Source organism: Pomacea canaliculata, linkage group LG1 (assembly GCF_003073045.1).
Source record: "Pomacea canaliculata isolate SZHN2017 linkage group LG1, ASM307304v1, whole genome shotgun sequence".
Taxonomy (NCBI): Eukaryota; Metazoa; Mollusca; class Gastropoda; order Architaenioglossa; family Ampullariidae; genus Pomacea; species Pomacea canaliculata.
The window spans coordinates 29,793,529-29,813,485 of record NC_037590.1 but is presented as its reverse complement, the minus strand read 5'-3'; the positions used below and the strand labels follow the sequence as shown (position 1 = coordinate 29,813,485).

General features: G+C 38.0%; 3 protein-coding genes across 14 annotated transcripts in view; all 3 read left to right on the top strand.

The window, feature by feature from the left end:
• LOC112558212 (collagen alpha chain CG42342-like) overlaps window positions 1-5,270 on the top strand; it is a 99,474-nt gene extending 94,204 nt beyond the window's left edge. For all 12 annotated transcript variants that reach the window (XM_025228550.1, XM_025228541.1, XM_025228615.1 and 9 more), the window contains one exon: window positions 974-5,270. Coding sequence is in view for 4 of the 12 variants with exons in the window: in XM_025228607.1 (XP_025084392.1) it covers window positions 974-976 (3 nt within the window). In the remaining 8 variants the exon portion in view is untranslated. The remainder of the gene's footprint in view (window positions 1-973) is intronic.
• Window positions 5,271-9,590: 4,320 nt separating this feature from the next.
• On the top strand, window positions 9,591-13,386 carry LOC112559938 (DNA damage-inducible transcript 4-like protein). The gene is made up of 2 exons (XM_025231450.1): window positions 9,591-10,460; window positions 11,604-13,386. The coding sequence occupies exons 1-2, from the start codon at window positions 10,331-10,333 to the stop codon at window positions 12,077-12,079; spliced, it is 606 nt and encodes a 201-aa protein (XP_025087235.1). The 5' UTR covers window positions 9,591-10,330; the 3' UTR covers window positions 12,080-13,386.
• A 1,837-nt stretch (window positions 13,387-15,223) lies between these two features.
• LOC112559956 (histone H2A.V) lies at window positions 15,224-19,176 on the top strand. Its single transcript, XM_025231474.1, has 5 exons — window positions 15,224-15,342; window positions 15,489-15,566; window positions 15,675-15,788; window positions 16,766-16,895; window positions 18,963-19,176. The coding sequence occupies exons 1-5, from the start codon at window positions 15,340-15,342 to the stop codon at window positions 19,022-19,024; spliced, it is 387 nt and encodes a 128-aa protein (XP_025087259.1). The 5' UTR covers window positions 15,224-15,339; the 3' UTR covers window positions 19,025-19,176.
• The last annotated feature ends 781 nt before the right edge of the window (window positions 19,177-19,957 follow it).

Sequence of the window (19,957 nt, the reverse complement as noted above, 5' to 3'; positions counted from 1 at the left end):
TACGATAATGAAAGACCTTGAATGTTTTATCGTCTTTCTTTAATTGCAAAAAGGATGGGTGGGGGAGTTGTTTGTTCAGTATTGTCATGCGTCTCAGATTTTGCTTTATTGGCGATGCACAAACAACGTTTCTAAAAAGGCTTGACCTGCTGTTAGAAATTGCCATTCTGTACCAAGAAACCCAATAAAATAATAGTTGTCTGTAGGGAAGTGCTATGACACACAATATTTGGTGTATGTAGGTTTAGAAAAGTAAATTAAAGATTTTTTTTTTACTCTAATGCAACGTGTTTCGTGGAAACGCCATGAAACAGCAAACGTTTTCAAAATCTGTGTGTGTTTGTGTTTGTTTGCCATTTTTATGAGTTGTTTCCACGGCACGAACGTTGTGTAAAAATCAGCAATCAAACCAGACACTCAAAAACACAGCCATTCAAAAAAACCTCATGAAGTCTGTGAAACCAGTTCTAATCACATCATCGTCAGTTTTGGTGTAGGGCACCGATATTATCTCGATAAATCTTTGAAATGTGCCGAATTACAAGCTATCCACTGCGTGATAAGAATCCTTAAATTTGAAAAACTTTTTAAAGAAAGATGAAACATCACTTTTATTTTTTTATTGTTGTGGATTTATTTCTTTGTTGTGTTGTGTGGGAGCTAGAAGTAAGTAGCTATAGCAAACTTACACTTTACAAATTTACAAATTTACATGGTCCTACCATGAAACATTAAGCTTTAAGCTAAACATATTTGAATATGCTGTGAAACGAGAAGTATGCACTACAATGCTATATTCAATAACTGTAAACTGTACACTCAATGATGCACTGTTTAATAAATTGGAATCTGAACTTTACACCGAATAAACCTATTTGCGTCCTCCAACCTGAATAAAACATCGCAAATGTTAAGAGAAGACAAAGATATTAGATGAGTCCTCTAAATGAATTTTTTATTTTTCTGTCTCCAGTGACCACGGCATCCTGGGTTCGCAGAGGTGTACATTTCCCATCACGGGCATATAGTGAGACGGGGGCTGCAGCCAGCCCAGTGTGTTTGACAGTGCCGGGAGATCGGAGGAACAAATATTTATTGTGTGTGGCCGAGCGTGAATGAGCACAGAAGAGAGAGAGGAAGACTGACTTTTCTGATATGCTATGGGCAACTATTTGTTGTGTCAAGGATGGAGCGAGACATACTGCGAACAGTAAACCCCTTCACCTTCAGAAGAGAGTGCTTGGTATTCGAGGCTCAACCACGATTTGCCTGGGAAGCATACCCATAGAAAATATCTCTTTATCAAAGATTATTTATGGGGTTTGTTTTACATTTTTGCGAAAGAAGTACTAGGGCTTAATCTTCTTTGTTATCACAAATGGTAAAATGGCTAAATTTGAATGAACCTGTGACCTGTAGGGTCACTGGTCTCACGTGATTAGTAGCCTGTCTCCTTTTTGTACTTCACTGATCTTATCTTTTTGAACCAGTTAAACCCAAGTAGCCCTGGCATTGATAGAAATATGGGAGCAGTAAACTATTGCACGTGATTTTGTTTTTCATTCGAACGCTCAATCCTCTTCCTAACGTCTACAGTAAACTCCCTCAGCTGCTGGTCCCTGTTTTCTACAAAGTTTTACTTTCCTTCTGTAAATCTGTTTCAGTAAGTTTGGCGGATCTGTAGACACAGTTCAGCCCGCCACCCACTCGCTTTTGATGAGTTATTTAATTTTCCTTAAAGTACATGATACTAAAAGAGTTGTTCCTGAAAGTTGTGAAAGTTAAACAATTTTTTTTTTTTTTGGATATATCCTATCGTCCGCCTTAGAAATTTCTGACATTTTTTTTTTCGCTGTGTTTGAGAGAAGAAATGTTAAGTTTAAAAGATGTTTTTTATCTGCTCTTTGGATCAACAACTGTTCAGGAGGCACCTTCTTAACTACTGTTTGGATGTATGGAAGATACGTTAATATATTCCTGTAACTTCTTCGCAGATTGACTTTCAGATTTCATAATGTTAGCACCTTTCATTGAAACTTCCTGGAAAGGGTCTACCTGTTCATTGACCATACAGTTTGAGTATATCAGGAAAAGTACGTTTCCACACAAACGTGTTTCACAGTTTACCAGCAAATGCCTGAAGTTGTTTTTTGTTTTTTTTAATTTTTATTTTGGAAGTGTAGGAATGTGCACACTGCTGGAATTATGAATGACGTGCCTTCAAAGCCTCATTTTATGTGTACAAATTTTATGTGTACATATTTTCCAATTTCATTCATATCATCGGTTCATCCGCTCATTTAACCTGCAATGCCAGTAATCAAAATGCCTGTACATTCATTGCATAAATGTGTAACATCGGAGTTATCTGGATTGATGTACTTAATTTTTGTTTACATTATCTGTAAATCGGGTTGCTAAATATCGCATTACGCATAAGAATGTACAGAAGTAGTCACCATAATTTTTGTCCTGTTAAATAAGTAAGTATGTATATTTGTATTTTGCATTAGAAGGGAAATACTTTGATAATCTTCACCTTGTGTTTGGACCGACACTATTCTGACGTCAGTCGGCTGCCTGTGCGCCATCGTGCACCCAATGGAGGTTTCAGTTGTAAATGTGCCCAACTGCGATTGCCTGTAGAATACTAAAGATTTCTCCATTCAGTAGGTTTCCTCCTGCCTGATGTTTTAATCCTGCGTGTTAAAAGTGTCCATTTCTTTACAAATACATTTGCTGATTTCGTGGAACTTCTTGTGTTACGCAGTCGCCTTAGAAAAGAAAGGCCAGTACTTTCGGGACTTTTTAAAATAATATACCTAAACAGCAGCAATGTGTGACTTCCACTGGCTACTACAACTGAAAAATTCATGTTGTCTTCAATCATGCGGCAACCTATCAAAATTTTAGAAGCCTTTAGATATACTTCACTTATCCTCAACCTGTATCATCCTGGTGTCGCTTATTAGGCTATGTTTTTGTTATCTGTTTCTTTTTCTTCTTCTTTAACTTTTCACCCCTGTCGCCACCATCATCTTCTTTCTCATCATTGTCCTCTATCAGCGATAGCATTCTGCTGAACTAGCTCCAACTTTTTTTTTCTTTGACCTCTGCACCAGTCAGTGTGAAATCTTTTTATATGCGGTCACTCATGGATACTTAGTCTTAAAGTAATCGTTCCTCAAATTTTTTTTTTTTTTCCATGCAAACTGCCCAACACTAACACCATTTTATGTCAATTCTAAGAAGTACGCTTAGAGATTTGTATTCTTCCTTACTATAGCGACCAGGATAATCAGAGCAATAGTCAGTTCATCTATGTTTTCGATTCATGTAAAAACAAATTGCCTAAAAACAAATTATCGTGTGATAAAAATACATTTAATTATGGATACATTATGGAGCATATGAAATACAGCACAAACCAGATGTGTGTGTGAGAGAGAGAGAGGTGTATGTGTTCGTAGTGTACTTGTTGATTTCTTGAACTTTTCGCTTGATACTATTACTGGCTGTTAATACATGGCAAACGTGTAACAATTTACAAAATTGTAGACATTTGTTATTGATACTGAGTGGCTCGACTTAGCTTCATGCAACAGCACTCTTTGCTCGAACCTACAGAAGGCTTAATTTAAAAGAAGGAAAATCTGTTAGTTATTTTTTTTTTAATGCACGGGATGTCAAAACATTTTGTTTTTCTTTACTGTTCTGGATAAACGATAGAGTAGGTAGAAGATCATCGAGCACTAGAAAGGGTTATTTCTCTTGTTTTATTATTATTGTTTGTTTACTTGTTTCTCAATTGTTTATTCGAGTTTTGCTTTGCCGTTGTCGTCGTAATGTCAGTAGTTCACGACCTTGACATCGTCCTTGACCAGCCGTATGAATTGTAAATGTTATAATACGTCGTGCTTTTTCTTCTCGGCTGATAGGGAGCTGTTGTTCAGATTATCTGCGGAATATATTACAAACATGTTGAAGTTATTGTTAAATATGCTTGTCCTAACGTGTTCTCTCGCACGTGTCACAGGGTTCCTTATCGTTGACTTTGGCATCGCAATCGAAAGCGGGTACAGCTCAAAACAACTTCAAAGCTGACAGTTTAGGTCTTGAACGCTCGGTAAAAACAAACTCTTCCGCTTTGTAATTTCATTCATCTGTATTTTGACGACGACGTAAAAATATTTTGAAAAGATTTTAAATATTTGAAGTATTTGAAAAGAAGTTGCGAGACACCAACAGCAGACGACATTTGCACGAATTAAATCATGTCAATGTCACAAAATGCCCAAGCTGTCTACCTCGGCAAATCTCGACGAGGAAGGGAGTTGCTAGCTGAAAAGAAAAAGAATAGTGACACAAGTGTTTGGCAGAGCAGATATCTGATTCGAGTCGGAAACAAAATATTTGAGCGCTGCTGCTGTTTCCGCGATCTATACGATTGTGCTAGCTTGTGACAAAGCTGAATAGTGATGATGTTTGGAAATACAAGCCAAGATGATAACTCCAGATTTTTAAATTTATTTTTAACCCCCCCCCCCCCCCAGAGCAGTATAACAACTTAAAGTCACCTTCATACAGCACATTCAAAATCTTACGAAAAATAATTTTTTGCGCACCAGTAAAATGCTGACCGGAAATGAGCTCTATGTGCGTCATAGTCACGGGATAAAAATAGTTTTGACCTCCCCCAACAGATCACAGCAGTCTGTGTCCCCCCAACTTCCTCCGCCTTTTCTCCCTCCCCAACAATCCCCTTCCCCATAAGCTGTCATCTAGCTGAAGGAACATCGAGTGGAGAGGCCTTCATATCCTAAAATCGAAGTGCTTGCTGTCTTTAACGACTCTTTAACGACTGTACTTTCATTTCTGCGCAAAACCAGCCAACCATCTGTCGCCTTGCTGTGCATGAGATGTCCTGCGTTTGATTTCTTAATCCACCGCATATAAAGAAAACACGTAAAAATGCGTAGCCAAGCTCGACATGAAAAAAAAACAACATTACTGATAGTTTCAATTATAAGGCTACAAGCTTTACTGTTCCTTGAATCTCTCTTTCTTGTTTGCACGTAGAAGGCGATAGGCAAGACTTTTGTCATGAATAAATGTGCTGGACGATTGTCCTGTTGAGAGGGAAGTGAAGGTGTACAAAACAGGAACACTACCAGTGGTTGTACAGATATAATGCGGTCTGAAATACAGATTTTCACTGACTATTGTTGCATATAACCATGTGTCCAGAAATAAAATACTGAGGAACAAATCATCGGTCTTTGTGGTATTCCATGCCTGCTTTTTTAACGGACTGCTTGGATGAATGGTTGTTGGGTGCCTGTTTCTCTTTGAAGATGAATTCGGCTGTTCAATAGGTAGATAATTAGTTACTATAGGAACTAACTTCCACTTCGTCATTGTTAAAAACGGATTTACCTGCTATGAGCATAGTTTCGTGCGTCCAGCTGAGCCTTCTCCTAATTGATGAAATTAGTGCATAAATCAAAATGGAGAATCCTATGTGAAAAATAATGTTCGTCATGCGGGTTAGGAACCTCAATACCATACTTTAACTATCAGTATTCCTCTTAAGTTCACCTTCTTGACTTTATTTCAGCATTCACACCTGTCTTGAAAACATGATTGCGTGAGCACTGGCATTAAAAGAAACAAAAGGGACTGGAACTGCACATCCCCCGCCTCCTAATTTTTAAAAAAAAATTAACATTTTCGTTGCTGTTATGATTATGTTACTCAGGATCGTCTCTGACTCATTGACTTATGTTTGTGGAGAGAGTCATATAGTTGTGTGTATAGAGTGATTTATTACAGCACAATCTATACTGGCAACTAATATCATCATCACCGTTGTTTGACAAACGGGATGATCACGTTCCGCACTGCACCCGTCACTTCCCTGAAGCACTTGTACGTTTATAAATGAATCCTTTGTCATGTGCGATGGATTTTTCTCGAATCATTTTGCTATGAAACAAGCGCAAAATGACTCGTGAACCACAAGGGTCAAACGTTCATGTCTTTACACTTACGGGACACACGTGACTCGAAAAAGTAGGAACACGCCTCCTCCTCTTGATCCTTCCACCCCACCCACTCTTCAGCGGCCTGCAGCTCATAGTTCACAGAAGGCCAAGGGTGAAAGTAGCACCAAAAGTTGTTGATGGTTTGGATATTTTTTATTAAGTGGTACGTGTGACCTAATTAGAGCAACAGTTCCAGTGGTGTGAGAGGATCCACTTGTGAGGAACTTTAAAGCCATAAGCAGGGTAAGAGGGAAGAGAGCGAGCACTAAACACTCCCCAGCACAGATGACTTCACGGTTATAATAACTGTCACATGGCCTTCCTCACGTGAGCTCGCTCCCTCTTCTGCTCTGCTGCATGTCAACGCGACACGGTGCGCCGAGCCCGTTGTGTGGAGCAGCGGAAATGACGTTTTAATTATTCTCCTGACGCCGTCACATGGTCACGAGGCTGTGTGCGCGCGAGTGTGTGTGGCTGGCGACGAGCGTGTGACTAGGTTCGACTGGGTGACTACGAGTAACGTGCTACTTTCATTGCCTACCAGCGCTAGTTTGATGTGTAAAGAGTATGAACTCGTCTAACGACATACCGTTGTGGTCATGCGCCTGCGCAGTAAAAACGAAGGGTTAGAATAGAGGTGTGTGTGTGCGAGCGCGCGATTGCGTGCATGTGGGTTTGAAAGAGAGAGTGTGCGTGGATAAAAATAGACCTTGTGAAACATGAGTGGAGATGGAAACCCACGCAGAAGTCCCTTAATTCTATCATTTCGATTAGTCTCCAAATCATATCTCTATTGGGATGTTTGTGCCTTCGACTCGACTAAATCCATATTACTTCATTCACAAGCCTCTTAAGTTCCAGAACTGAGTTGTTCGTCTTGTTTTCTGAACTCGCAACTTTGTGAACATGTTAGGCCACTTTTCATCCTTCACGACTATCATACTTCCATTTCAAACGGCGGAAGGCCGATCTGCAACCTACCTTTGCAGACGACAAAAATATGTGAGCAGGCACTAACAAAGAACTGCAAGACCTTACCAACAGACTGACAGACAATTCGAACACATATGTAATGGAAACCAGCACTAAACAGGAGACAATTCGAAGAGGTAAACAGCTTCAAGTAATTGGGACCCACCCTCTAAGGACTGCAGCTCGACACCAGATATCCTCATCAGGATCGCAACAGCAACAGCGGCGATGGCTAGACTAGATAGGATCTGGCATCAGGTTCACTACCAAGTACAAGCTGTATAAATTCCTGGTAGTACCGATCCTGCTCTACGGGTGTGACACGTGGACTCTACTCGCCGAAAAGGACGGAGAATCCGGGCATTCGAGAACAAGTGCCTGGGGAGGCTGCTCAGGGTCTCATACAGAAAACGTAAAACCAACGACCTTGTACGAAACAAGATTGCCAGGCTCGTTACTAGTCGTTAGACACCGGTCAGGCGACATAAGCTTAATTAGTCGTGTGACCTGGTGCGACACGGGGTGGCCAGAGAAAACTGGAGACTGGACGTTGACAGCTGACCTTCCGACTGTCGCTCAGAATAGGGAAGTGGCGGGCCCTGTCAACTGTCACGTCTTTCCGCGTGCTACCCCTCCCCCTAGTCTAGCGTTCGCCCACATTCAAGGAGTGGAATGGAGAAGAGAAGACGGCCACGCTCTGGATGATGTCATGGTTCTGTTACTCGGGATCGTCACTGACTCCTTTGAATCCAATCCCTCGTCTTTCCGAATATCATGTGTACCAGGTGCCGCGTGGCACGTTGCTTGGTTGCTTGGTTAGTTGGTGTTGGTATGATCGAAAATCTACTACTGGTGTTTGGCACAGAAAAAAGACAAAACCTCTAACGGAAAGCTTTGTGAACAAGTTTCTTATAACGAGTGAGTGCATAGATCAGATATGAATCCACGAATGTACGATTCTTAAAAAGCTAGCTTTTTACCACTGTGCTAGCGGGGATCCTGTTTTGTTTCTGTAAATCCTCATCTCAGCTCCACCTCTTTGTTTCATCTTTGTTCACAAGCATTGTTGTATCTAGAAATAGTTTTCTGTAATGCTATTGGCTAGCATTCCCATCTTTTAATCTCACATTCGAGACAATGAGCACCGTTTTCAAGGCGAAGGTCTAGAGAAGTAAGTCAAGTTGTACGGTTATGATAGTACCCAGCTTTGTGTAGCTCCATTAGCACTAGGTGTAAAATTTAATACAACGCAGCTCGTAAATGTTACGAGGAAAGGAAAGCTACTTAACTCTCACATACACACCTGCGCACAGACGTTCTAACGCGCACTAGCAAATACATATGCACACACAAACGCGTTCACAGAACACATTGGCAGCACACGCGCTCACAAACTTATACACATACACACATGCATGCACACACACACACACACACACACACACAAGCACACACGCGCACCCACGCACGCCTACCTATAAAATTTGCCTTTCAAACGCCTCTTTACCTCGTGCAGCACACAAGGAAACACGTTGGATTATCTCTGTGTATTTATATCAGTACAACGTACACTTAATTAGAACCCAGTGGCCACTAATCAGATCGTATCACCATTTTGGCCCAGAACTAGTCCCCTATGTCCTATCTGTTTGTCCTACCTCCACGTATCGCACACTGTGAACTGAAAAGAAAAAGCACATTATTTTCTTGTTCGTGCACTAGCACATATTGTGCCATGTGTCTGGCTTGATGTCATTGTCTGAAGTAATATTAGCGAATCTTCTTCATCTTCATCATCAGCAGCAACAGCAACAGCATCAGCATACCGCTGTGTCTTATTGCAACCGCAGACATGACACTTAGCAGCCTCTAACCACACGCAAAGTTTCATTATGCAGTCAAAAGTGCTAACCCGTTTCAAATGTTTATTTAGCATATTTAGCACTACCTCTGTACCTAATCTTTCAGTTTCAGTCCTAGAACAAATGGAGGACCAAGGGATGCAGTGCTGTAAACAGGATAATCATACAAATTTTCTTGTGAAGTCAGCAGAAATCTGGCAGGTCACTGTAATCAGTTTCACATGCATCACACATGGGAAGCGCTAAAGCTGGCGCTGAAAGATCTGACTTTATTAAGCCCTCTCCACGAGTGTTCATCCTGGTAAATTGAAAGCGCTAAAGCTGTGGTTGAATGCGGAAGTTCTGCAAACAAAAATGATTAAATGAAGAATGATAATTTAGGACATATCACTTGAGAATTTTGTCCAGAGTGAGTCACAATACCATTTACAGTCATATGCTTTTGCCCCGTAAAGGATTTAGTAATGGCTCAGTATCGAATCACAAATTGGAAACATTGACTTTTTTTGGTTTAGAAAATCAAAGTAGATGGCTGGTAGCTGAAAGACGGGTCTGAAAACTCTGTAGTGTAACTTAAATATCAATAGCTTCAAGTTTTTTGTTTTTGTTTATTTTGTTGTGTTTTTTTTTTTTCTTTTTGTTTTTTTTTTTTGTTTTTTTTTTGTTGTTTGTTTGTTTGTTTTGGTTGGTTGGTTGGTTGGTTGGTTTGTTTGTTGTTTGGCGGGTAGGGGGGTATGGGATATTCTAATGATTACTTTTCTTTCCACCACGAGTTTCCAAGCTCGTGAGAGACGGGTGATAAGCAGACAGGGTATTTGGCATTTTCGGTAGATAATTAAAAACAATGAAAACAACAGCCATGTAGCTGGGCTTTTATTTGTTTAGCATCTTCCACCTTTAATTATTGCCGCCAATATTCCAGGCACATGAGGCGAGCACCTCGATCTTTCTCACACATACACACACAGACATGTGTTGCTGCTAAAAAGTAGTTTTCGCGGTGAACATCTCATTTTGACGTCTTGATTATATCTGCGAATGCCCGATTTTCTTGCCCACCCACTCACATATGCACACTCTTCTGCAAGTGCAGTTGCCAACGCAGAAGCATGTCAAAGTATATGTAGGTCAATTTCTGTTGCCACTAAATCGTCTGCTTCAGACTGTTACGAAGACGTTTATAACCGGCTTCGCGATTGGCTCGCTCTATGCCCCGCCTCCCGATTACAGCGCAGAAATGCAAATGAGCGGAGACAAGTCAGTGATAAAATCAGCTGATCTGCAGGACCGAGTCAGTGCAACGCAACGCAACTTTCATGTGATCAACTCTGCGACGCCTGTCCGTTATAAATGTATTTTACAAACGTGAATGTGAAGAGCTAATTGCTATTACGGTGGAAACGTATTAAAATACAAGGACGACCTAAATTCAGGCCAGTGAAGTCATCAAATATGGTAAACTTAGAGACCATCACCCATCGCGTCAAAGAAGCTCTGAAGTCTATCCTCCACCGGTCAGATACCGAAAGCGACAACATCATTGAGACAGATTTCGAACATGAAAAGCACAGAGATAAGCTAGGTAAGTGTCTCTTGAGTTCAATATTTCAAATCACGATTTTTACTAGAAAAATAAAAGATGAGGCGCTCATTCCAAATGGTCATCGTATCGATCGGTTGCAGACGACAAATTACTATATATTTCAGTCTGCACAAATCAAGTAGGCAGTGTATCTTGATAAGAGGCTGAAATCTGGGTATCTGCTGCTTGTTTTGTTTTGCTTGTGTTGGTGTCAATGTTCAAATGTATCAGCTTAATCATAAATTATGTGTATGAAAGATTCATTTCGGCAATACGACAAACGCACAACAAAAAGCATCACTTGAATTTTTTTTTTTTTTTTTTTGGGGGGGGGTAACAATATAGCCTCCATTGACAATTGATTTCATTAAGAGCACAGGCAATAACAACTATGTTAAGGATATTTCTTGTTTGTAAGTGACAAAAATATATGTCAAGATTGTTTTGTTATGAATAGACCAAAAATGCATATCTATGTATGACTTTATGAAGATTAACACAATATGTGCCACATATCAGTTATTATTGAAGAACAAAATTTCTTCATATGAAACTTGAGTGCCGTTGTCCAGTTTCTGTATGCTTATATGGCTGTGTACTAATAAGATATGCCATTTAATGGTTGCAGCCTGATATTTCAAAAGGATATCCTAGGTAGGACAGGAGCAAATATTTTAGCACATTAGTCAAAAATGATACAGATGGTTGATTCCTGTTAATATGCCAGCATGTACCATACAAACTTGTAGAAGTAATTTATCAAATGAAGACCATGTGGTGGGGTATGAGAAGCAGGGAACACTACTACAATTTAGTGTAATTCTCACACTGTCAGGTCTGTACATAGAGGCTGTGTAACCAGTGCAAGAGGTATCAATGGGAAGGCAACTTTGATATGTTTTCTTGTGTACCTATGAATAGACTTTGTTAAAAGTCTCTAGTTCTTTGTACATTTATACAAGTCTGTCAGTCTTTGTATGTGTGCAAAACATGTTTGCTTCAGTCGATGAGGGATTTCTTCTTGGGGAATAAGGGTGTACTTCTGAATGTAGCTGCATGTTTGTATATTTACAAGCAGTACTTGGCGTCTAACAGTTGTATGTGTTCCATAAAATTCTCATACAATATCATTTTCTATCACAGAATCTCGCAACCCAGGCATGAACAGCTATGGGACCTTTTCAGACACTGCTGAACTTCTTCAGTTTCATCATATCAAGGAGGAGCTGGTCAAGGCCCTAAACAGATCCTGCCAAAGAATCAACGCCTGTTGCATTGATATATCTAATGATCAAATCAGTCATATTGCTCAAGATTTGGTTCGCATGGCTTGTACAGAACCATGTGGGTTAAGAGGTGCTGTCATATTTGTCATTCTTGAACAGAAATCTTTGTGCAAAAAACTGGCAATGATCACTGGCGATCCTAATACCACTCCTACTTTTGAAGTGTATCTGACACTGCGAGAAGACACCAGTCGTTGGAGAGTATTTCGGAAAGCTTTTCTCACTCTGAAAGGATGTCTCCTGAATTCAAAATGGAATGAATCACCAATAGTAGTGTGCAATGGTTTCCAGTTAGAGAAGAAACGTCTCTACAGGCATGAGACTGTGCAGTGAACTATAGCAAAGTGCATTAAAAGAAGTGGTTTTATTCATTGACTTTATTTCCATAAAAAACTGGTAACAAGAATGTTATGGTAAAAAGCCAATAGTTTATACCAAAACTACGAGCTTTCCTTTGCATCCAGCTTATGCCATCAAGATTTCCAGTTATCTGCAAAGACTTTTAAAGGGCAGTGACAAGAAATCATAAACTGTAAATTAGAGTACAAAAAAAACAAATAATAGTTTGCTGGAAAAAAGGTTGATTTTTTTCAGTTAATGGAAAAGGAAACGTATAAGCAAAGAGTGATCTGATGTCTTTTGACTTTTTTTTCCCCATTTGTTTGCAGTCCTCTGCTAACAGAAAAAAGAACAAAGCAAATTTGGTTGGTGATACAATGAGCATAAAGTGTATGTCCAATATTTGCTTTTAAACAAGTTATTAAAACCTAGGAAATTACGATATTGTTTTAATTTGCTATCAATACTTAATGTCAAAAATGTTAATACATTATTTTTGTTTAGTACAGTCCATGCATGAGAGCTTTCCCAAAGTGCCAGTATTACTGTTAAATTTTATTTTCCATGTGAATTTCTGCATTGTTTATAGATGGAGAGGGATGGTCTTTTGTCATGCTAAAATTTGAATGAGATATTCATCTTCTGCATCACCTTGTCGGAGAAAGCCCTTTGGCAATTGTTGTTGACCCAGAATTTCATGGATCTGTGATGTTTGTCAGGATATTACTTACTATAAATATGGAACTTTTATTGGTGATGAGCTATTGAATGTTTAAGTGCAACAAACCCTGGGTCAAAATCTGTAAAATGGCTTTTTGTGAAATGTCTGATTAATACTTTCCTGTTGAAGATGTTTTAATCAGTAAATGATTATTTTTCTGTTTAGTTCACATTTCTAAACACATATAATTTGTGGTTACTTTTACTACTTAAACACATCAAGCACTCACCACTCAACCAGGACATCTGCCTCCCAAGCATATGTGTATCCAGCCATACAACGCAATATTTTTGACTCTAAAAGATGTTTGTATGAAGGATGACTAAGCATGCTGATTGCGTTCGACTTAACAGGGTGCATTGATATATACTACCACAGTTGAAGAAACTGCTGTTGTTGTAAGGTTGTGAAAGATGTTAAAGAATTTAAAGATTTTTTTCTTTTTTTCTTTTACTTATTGGTAATGAATGTATATAATAAGCTGTTGGTTGAATTGCCTTATGTTAAAGATGTTCCCATTGTAAAATATTGATATTTTCCATTCGTGGAAAATTTCATACAATAAAACTTAGATTTTCAACAAATGTTACTGTGCTTGCAATCGCGTTGGTGTGAAGTGATGAAGTATTTAAACTTTTTTCTAAAAATTACTTGCATGCATGTGTCTCATCAAACTTGCCATTTTTACCTTGTGCCACACTTGTATCTGGTCAGCTGAAAAAGCTGCATTAGCAGGATGGATAGTTACCAGACCTTTCTTTCCTAAGCCTGTTCATGAATTTTTTTTTTTATATCGACTTCTTTATTGAGTTTCTCTCTCTATATATATAGTGAAGTCTAAATCCTTCAATCTCCCTCTCCCAGACAGCGAGAAATTTGGTATGAACATTAATACACCACTCTTTGGTAGAAAGCCACATGAGTTCAATCTTAGTCCATCTGTTTAGAGCTTCACCATATCAGCCAAGCCCGACTTTTTTAGTAAACATTTGACTACCCATATAAGTTCATGCATGCATTTGTGACCCACCAACAAAAGTAAAAGCCTTACACATGAAATTTGAGATTTTTCAAATTATTTGTAAAATGTACAGGTTTTAACCTTTCTTTTGATTTTAAAGTTGTCCTCCTAGTCCTAAGATTGAGTCAGTTATAAAGGATTTTAAGTATGCAAGTCCAAAGACACAAAATTGACCCTCATCACCTTTCTGGGCCTCTATTATAAAACTGCTCTGTGTGAATTCATAGTTCATTTGCCACTGTTTTTTTTTTTGTTTTTTTTTTAAACACTATTGCAAAATGCACCATAGCTGTATTAACAAAACTCAACATGGAATACCATGTAACCAAGCAGAAAATTAAAAAGAAAACTGTGCTCTTTCTTGTGTGGTCCACCTGAATAAACTGACAAATGCTAAGTACATCGTCACGCAAAAGATACTAAGCACATTAAGAGATACTGTTTTCTCTCTCTCAAGTAGTCGAAATAAGTTATATACAATATGATCACAACCTTAATTATTTGTTAGGTATACTAAAAGAAAACGTAATACATCTCTTGTCTCTGCTTTTTTTCTAAATAGCAAGAATAACCTTAGGAATCTGAACCAGACGTTTACGTTCCATTATTTTAAAAAAATATTTTTTGATTGGGCAGCTTTTCCAGCAAATTAGACTACTTGGTGCACATTTCACTGATATTACTCCACTAGCGCTACAGCGACAATATGTGAACTGTTACTTATTATGATTAACTAGTGCTAGTACTCTCACTAGTACGACTATAATATATAAAAAAATACTTACTTGTCAAATTACGTAACAGTAATCAAATTTATTCCAATTATGCTTTATGAGCTTGCAAGATTTCTATTGCTACATAAACGATCATCCTGACAAAAATGTACAAAATATTAATTACAATACCCTGCTAATTTTCACCGATAGACAAGTAATTCAACTCATTTTTTTTCACATTAAAATTTCCAAGCAAGAACTATTAGTATTAGTGTTACACTGATATACTCGATTCACTGCTCCCTACAAACCTGATGATACTTAATGGACTTTGGATAACAATAAATTGTCATAAAACTGTTAATATCTTCTAGACGTTTCGGTGTCTACCACTTGACCATGAAATCCATATTTTTTGCGTTCATCGAGATGAAAATTGGGTAAGGCGAGTTAAAAGAGTAAGGGGAAATAATAAGTTTATAGAGTGCATTCCCGTGTGAAAGTGTGAAGGTTATACATTGTTAAAATAATAAAGTATTATTTTATAACATTCCAACTATTAGTATCCTTCAAAACAAAAAAAATTAATCTTATTTTTTAAAGAAAAATGTAACCTTAAGTGAAGTCCCGACCATGTAAGTGAAACAAAATGATCCAGCTACCAAACAAAAGATTTTTTTCTCCGGAAGAGGGCGCCAAAGGCGGGAACCATTCCATTGGATGAAATTGTAAGCCTACAGGCGAAGAGACGCTTTTCGAGGTCGCGATCGAAGGAATATTTTGTGAAAATTAGACAATGGTACGCTATCCCTAATAATCAAGTCGATAATCATATCATCGGATAAATTGCTCCTTCAATAAGTGAGATGTGTTACACTTTATTATCAAATATATTACTCGTTAGTGTATTTCCTATTTGTTTATGTTTATTTTTTTATGCTTTAGGCCGGCGGTAAAGCAGGAAAAGACTCTGGAAAGGCAAAGGCCAAGGCGGTTTCGCGGTCTGCAAGGGCAGGTTTACAGGTAAGTGGCCATCAGAACAGAGATTATTAAAGAGATTAATTTATATTCGTTAGAAAAGTAGATGCAAAACGTTTACTTAAAGCTCCTCTTTTAAAATCTGTTTGACAGTTTCCAGTCGGACGTATTCACCGCCATTTGAAAACTCGAACCACTAGTCATGGTCGAGTTGGCGCTACAGCGGCAGTTTACAGTGCTGCAATCCTTGAATACTTGACAGCTGAGGTAAGACAAAACTCTGAACTTTTTATTTTTATTCATACCAAGTTCACTGAGGAATTTTGTACTTGGAAAATTATTGCAATCAGTTCTGTTTACATCTCCACGGTAAGGTCACGAGAACGAAGATTAATTCGATCGTGACTTCAAAACGTTCACTACGTTCACATTTCTAGTAGATGTGATGTGTTTTTGGTGCAGTTGCGTTCGTGTGTGCACATTTTTGCTGTTGTTACACAAATCTTGTGTGTTCCATTGTCGGTTGATGACTACTACTCAAAATTCGCGGGCCAAAATGGCGGGAACCGTGATGCTCTAGCCTATTCATGCGCCTTTTATTTTTAAATTAAGATAGCAAAATAGTGTAGTATTTTATAAGAGACTTTCGTTGCAAAATTGTTAATAGAATATTACTGTTAAGTATTTGATGTAAATGATTTTGTTACACTGCCTTCATAGACTGGTAAAAGCCATTCAATCTTGCTGAAGAAACACTTGCACCAAGCACTTGTGTACATGTTCTCTTTCCAGACAAGAAAACTTTCACATTTGAAAAGAGTGATGAAAACTTGCTTTTTAACTAAGTATTGTGACAGCTGTAGCCTTGCCCAGAATGTTAAGAAAGCAAGTTCATAATCTTTAGCTATCTGACATTTGATGGAGACTGGCTTAGAACTTTCATAGTCAATAATCAGATCAGAGCTAATATTCTGGGCTGTCTTCAAATGAATCACCCTTAGTAATTTTCAGACCAGCAAATGAAATTATTGAAAGTTTGTGTGATAAGTCTCAGAAAGCTACACACCACTCTACTCTGTGAAAATAACATTGACTGTCCTATGGGACAGTGCATTACCATATATGAAAGTTATTCCAAGCTCAAGGTTTTTTGTTGTTGGTTGGTTTTTTTTTGTTTTTTTTTTTTTTTTTTTTCGACATCAAGAGGTTTAATGTTAATTATTTGTGGCAAATGTTTTTTCTAGGTACTGGAGTTGGCTGGAAATGCAAGTAAGGACTTGAAAGTCAAACGTATCACACCCCGTCACTTGCAGCTTGCTATTCGTGGTGATGAAGAATTGGATTCCTTGATCAAGGCAACTATTGCTGGTGGTGGTAAGTATTTCTGGCCAGCATACTTTTTTCATGTTTGTTTTCCAATTCTGCCTCTGTGATAGTCCATTAAATCTTGAAACTAGATGGCTGCTGCATCTGAAGTAACAGGCATAAGAAGGGCAATTTTCAGTTTGAAAAAAAATATTATTTGCCAAAATCCCAAATCATCTTAGAGCACCTTATGCGTGTTCACAAGTGAACACTGATAGCACATCACTTTAGTTAATATATCTGTTGTGCAAGTAGAACAGTTCTAAGCTTTTGAGCAGTTACTGGTAATTACAACTATGAACAGATGCTCTAGGGCAAGTGCCTTTCTGTGATAAGAAGGGTCAAGTGAAGGCGGGGTTCGCAGGGTAGAGAATTTTTGCTTTAAGGCCTTATAAGTCCTTATATTTGCCATGCGGTCCTTACAATTCATTATGCACATCCTTGCACTTTCTCTGTGACCCTTACAAGTCCTTATATCGATAAAATATTACCACAGACTTATTATTCGTGCCTCTTATAAATTACAAATTTATTTCGGAGTCGACTGGTGCAAAATATAGATGATTCTTCATCTCACCTCTATTTTTACACAAGAGTGTAAAGTCTCATTTGCGACAAGAACTTGCATTTCGTGAGATTTTAGTCTTGGCGGATGACCACATTTTTTTATCTTCTTTGTGATTAAAAAAATGCCAGGAAGTGTTCTTTTCAGGAGAACTGTATAGAAAGAAAGGTAAATATAAAGGCTCTAAAGATAAACATTGTGCACAATGTGCTGCCTGCGGATTATCCTTGAAGCTTTCATCAATGGCCGAAAGTGTTTTGAAGATGCATGTACTTAATGATAGGCACAAGAAGCGCATCAAAAGTATTTCCAGAACATACATGCATTTGTGTTACGGATTACTTTTGTAATCAAGAACCTTGCATTTATTATTAGATTTCTAGAAAACTTTTCACATTAATGCTATGTTTATCAGTGCACTTAAAAGACATTTTAAGCTATCTAACTATGGCAGATGGCATCAAAATTAACTCTTTGGTTATTTATTACTGGAATAGTAATACATATATTTCAGAACATAGAGAGGACCAAAGATTCATAAATAATACCTCTATCCAACCGTACATGAGAAAAACTTCAGCATTGATGACTGTCACTTAGGTCCTTACTTTGCATCATCCCTGATATCTGTGGGGGTCACAGACTCATGAAATGCGGTTGTTGTTTTTTTTTTTTAAAGGAGTAGGGGTAGCAAAATTTCCAAAGCTTATATAACAGACTGGGATTTCATTCTGTGTAGAACTCTTCAGTGTATGACAAATATCACTGATTCCTCATATTGCGAACCTGAAATGCATGCATTTCTATATCTTTGTTGGCTTTTTTTTTGTTTTTTGTTTTTTTTTCCTTTTATATGTAGCTTTTAATCTTCTGTTAAGAATTGACAAATTCGTTGTCTAGAATCATCTTGAATGGGCTGTTGATTCAACCATTTCAGTCCTTTTATGTAATGCGTGGGTTGAGTCCCTTAAGGGGACTTTTGAATACTGATTATTTGCTGAGTTGTGAATCATAGGGTTTTTAGTTTATTCCTTGTTACACCTCAAGGAGCGTATGGCCGCAGGGTTGTTTTTAGTGTGTTGCTTGATTTCTAATTAAGAAGGTTTGTATTTGCCAACAATCAGTCACTAACAGATTAAAAAATACATTTTAAAAGATGTCAGAACAGGGTGGTAAAGTTGGCAGGCAAAGAAAGCAGGAACAGGTTTTAAAAGACACAGTACCAGAGTAATCTTTTTAGATTGTGGTAATTTTCTTACATTTGCAAGTGCCTTAAGCTCTTTGAAAAAGTCAAGGACAAATACCGTGTGCCCAGGGGAACAAAACAGTCAACCAAGAATCATGGGGCAAGATGCTTGCTCTTGATTTTTCACTTTTGGGCAACTAGTTATCCTTACTTCCTAACTACAGTTCCTTTGCATGTAACAGACATACCAGATTTATGGTTGCTCTCCCTTGTGTTGATTGCTTGTCACTGTCAGCTGATTTTCCTTTTTTGTGTGTGTGTGCAGGTGTCATCCCTCACATCCACAAGTCACTGATTGGCAAGAAGGGATCACAAAAGGCAGCCTAATGTATCAAATATATTTGTTTATTAATGTAATACATAAAGATAGTCCACTTGTCATTATTGATTTTTGTGTCCTGTCCATAACTCATCCAGGTAGTTTTTACTTCATGCAAACATCAGTGGTTTTACTTGCTCATTAAATATCAGATTTTATCCATATTGAGTTGACTTTTAATGCAGAATGTGTGTAGCAAGGGTGTTTTGATTTTGTATGTACAGATAGGCCATCAATAGTAAAAATTCAGGGTGGTTTGTTTTTTTTTTTTTTTTTTTTTTTTTTTTTTTTTTTTCATGCCAAAACTTCAGTCTTGTGATGTGCACCCCAAGTTTCAGGCAAACAACATTGTGTGAAGGAATCAACTAAATTACCAATTCGATCCACTTTAAAGTTTGCCAGTATAAAATTTTGTTGCTCTGAGTGCATAGGAATATCTAGATGCAGGCGATCAAGCTGTTGTGTTCAAAATTTTGCCTATGGTTTCTAGCTGACAACTGCAAGTTTCTCATTTATGAAAGGGTAACATCTTTTGGGGAATGGAGAAGAAAAATCTGCTTTCAAACACTACAAGATCTTCAAGCTATGCCTTTACCTGTTTGAAACTGACCAGTATGGATGTTAAGGGTTTGAGGCTAGTATTAATGAAAAGTGACAAAAGTAGCTTGCTGTGGTGTTAAAAGCTGTGTATTTTCATCCCATCATGGGTGATCCAAGGCAACTGCAGATTTCATAGGCTTTTTCCATATAAATGTATATTAATTTCTGGAAAGCTTTCGTTAAACTCGCTATTTGAAAGTTACAGGCTGTAATTCATTAACGAAAGCATTAGGGAGACTTCACTTTTCTGTAGCAAACTCTTCGGTAATACGACATCACAATGTCCGACAGCGCATGCCACCTTCATACTTTGAAAATCATTTCCTTTTTCAATTCATTTG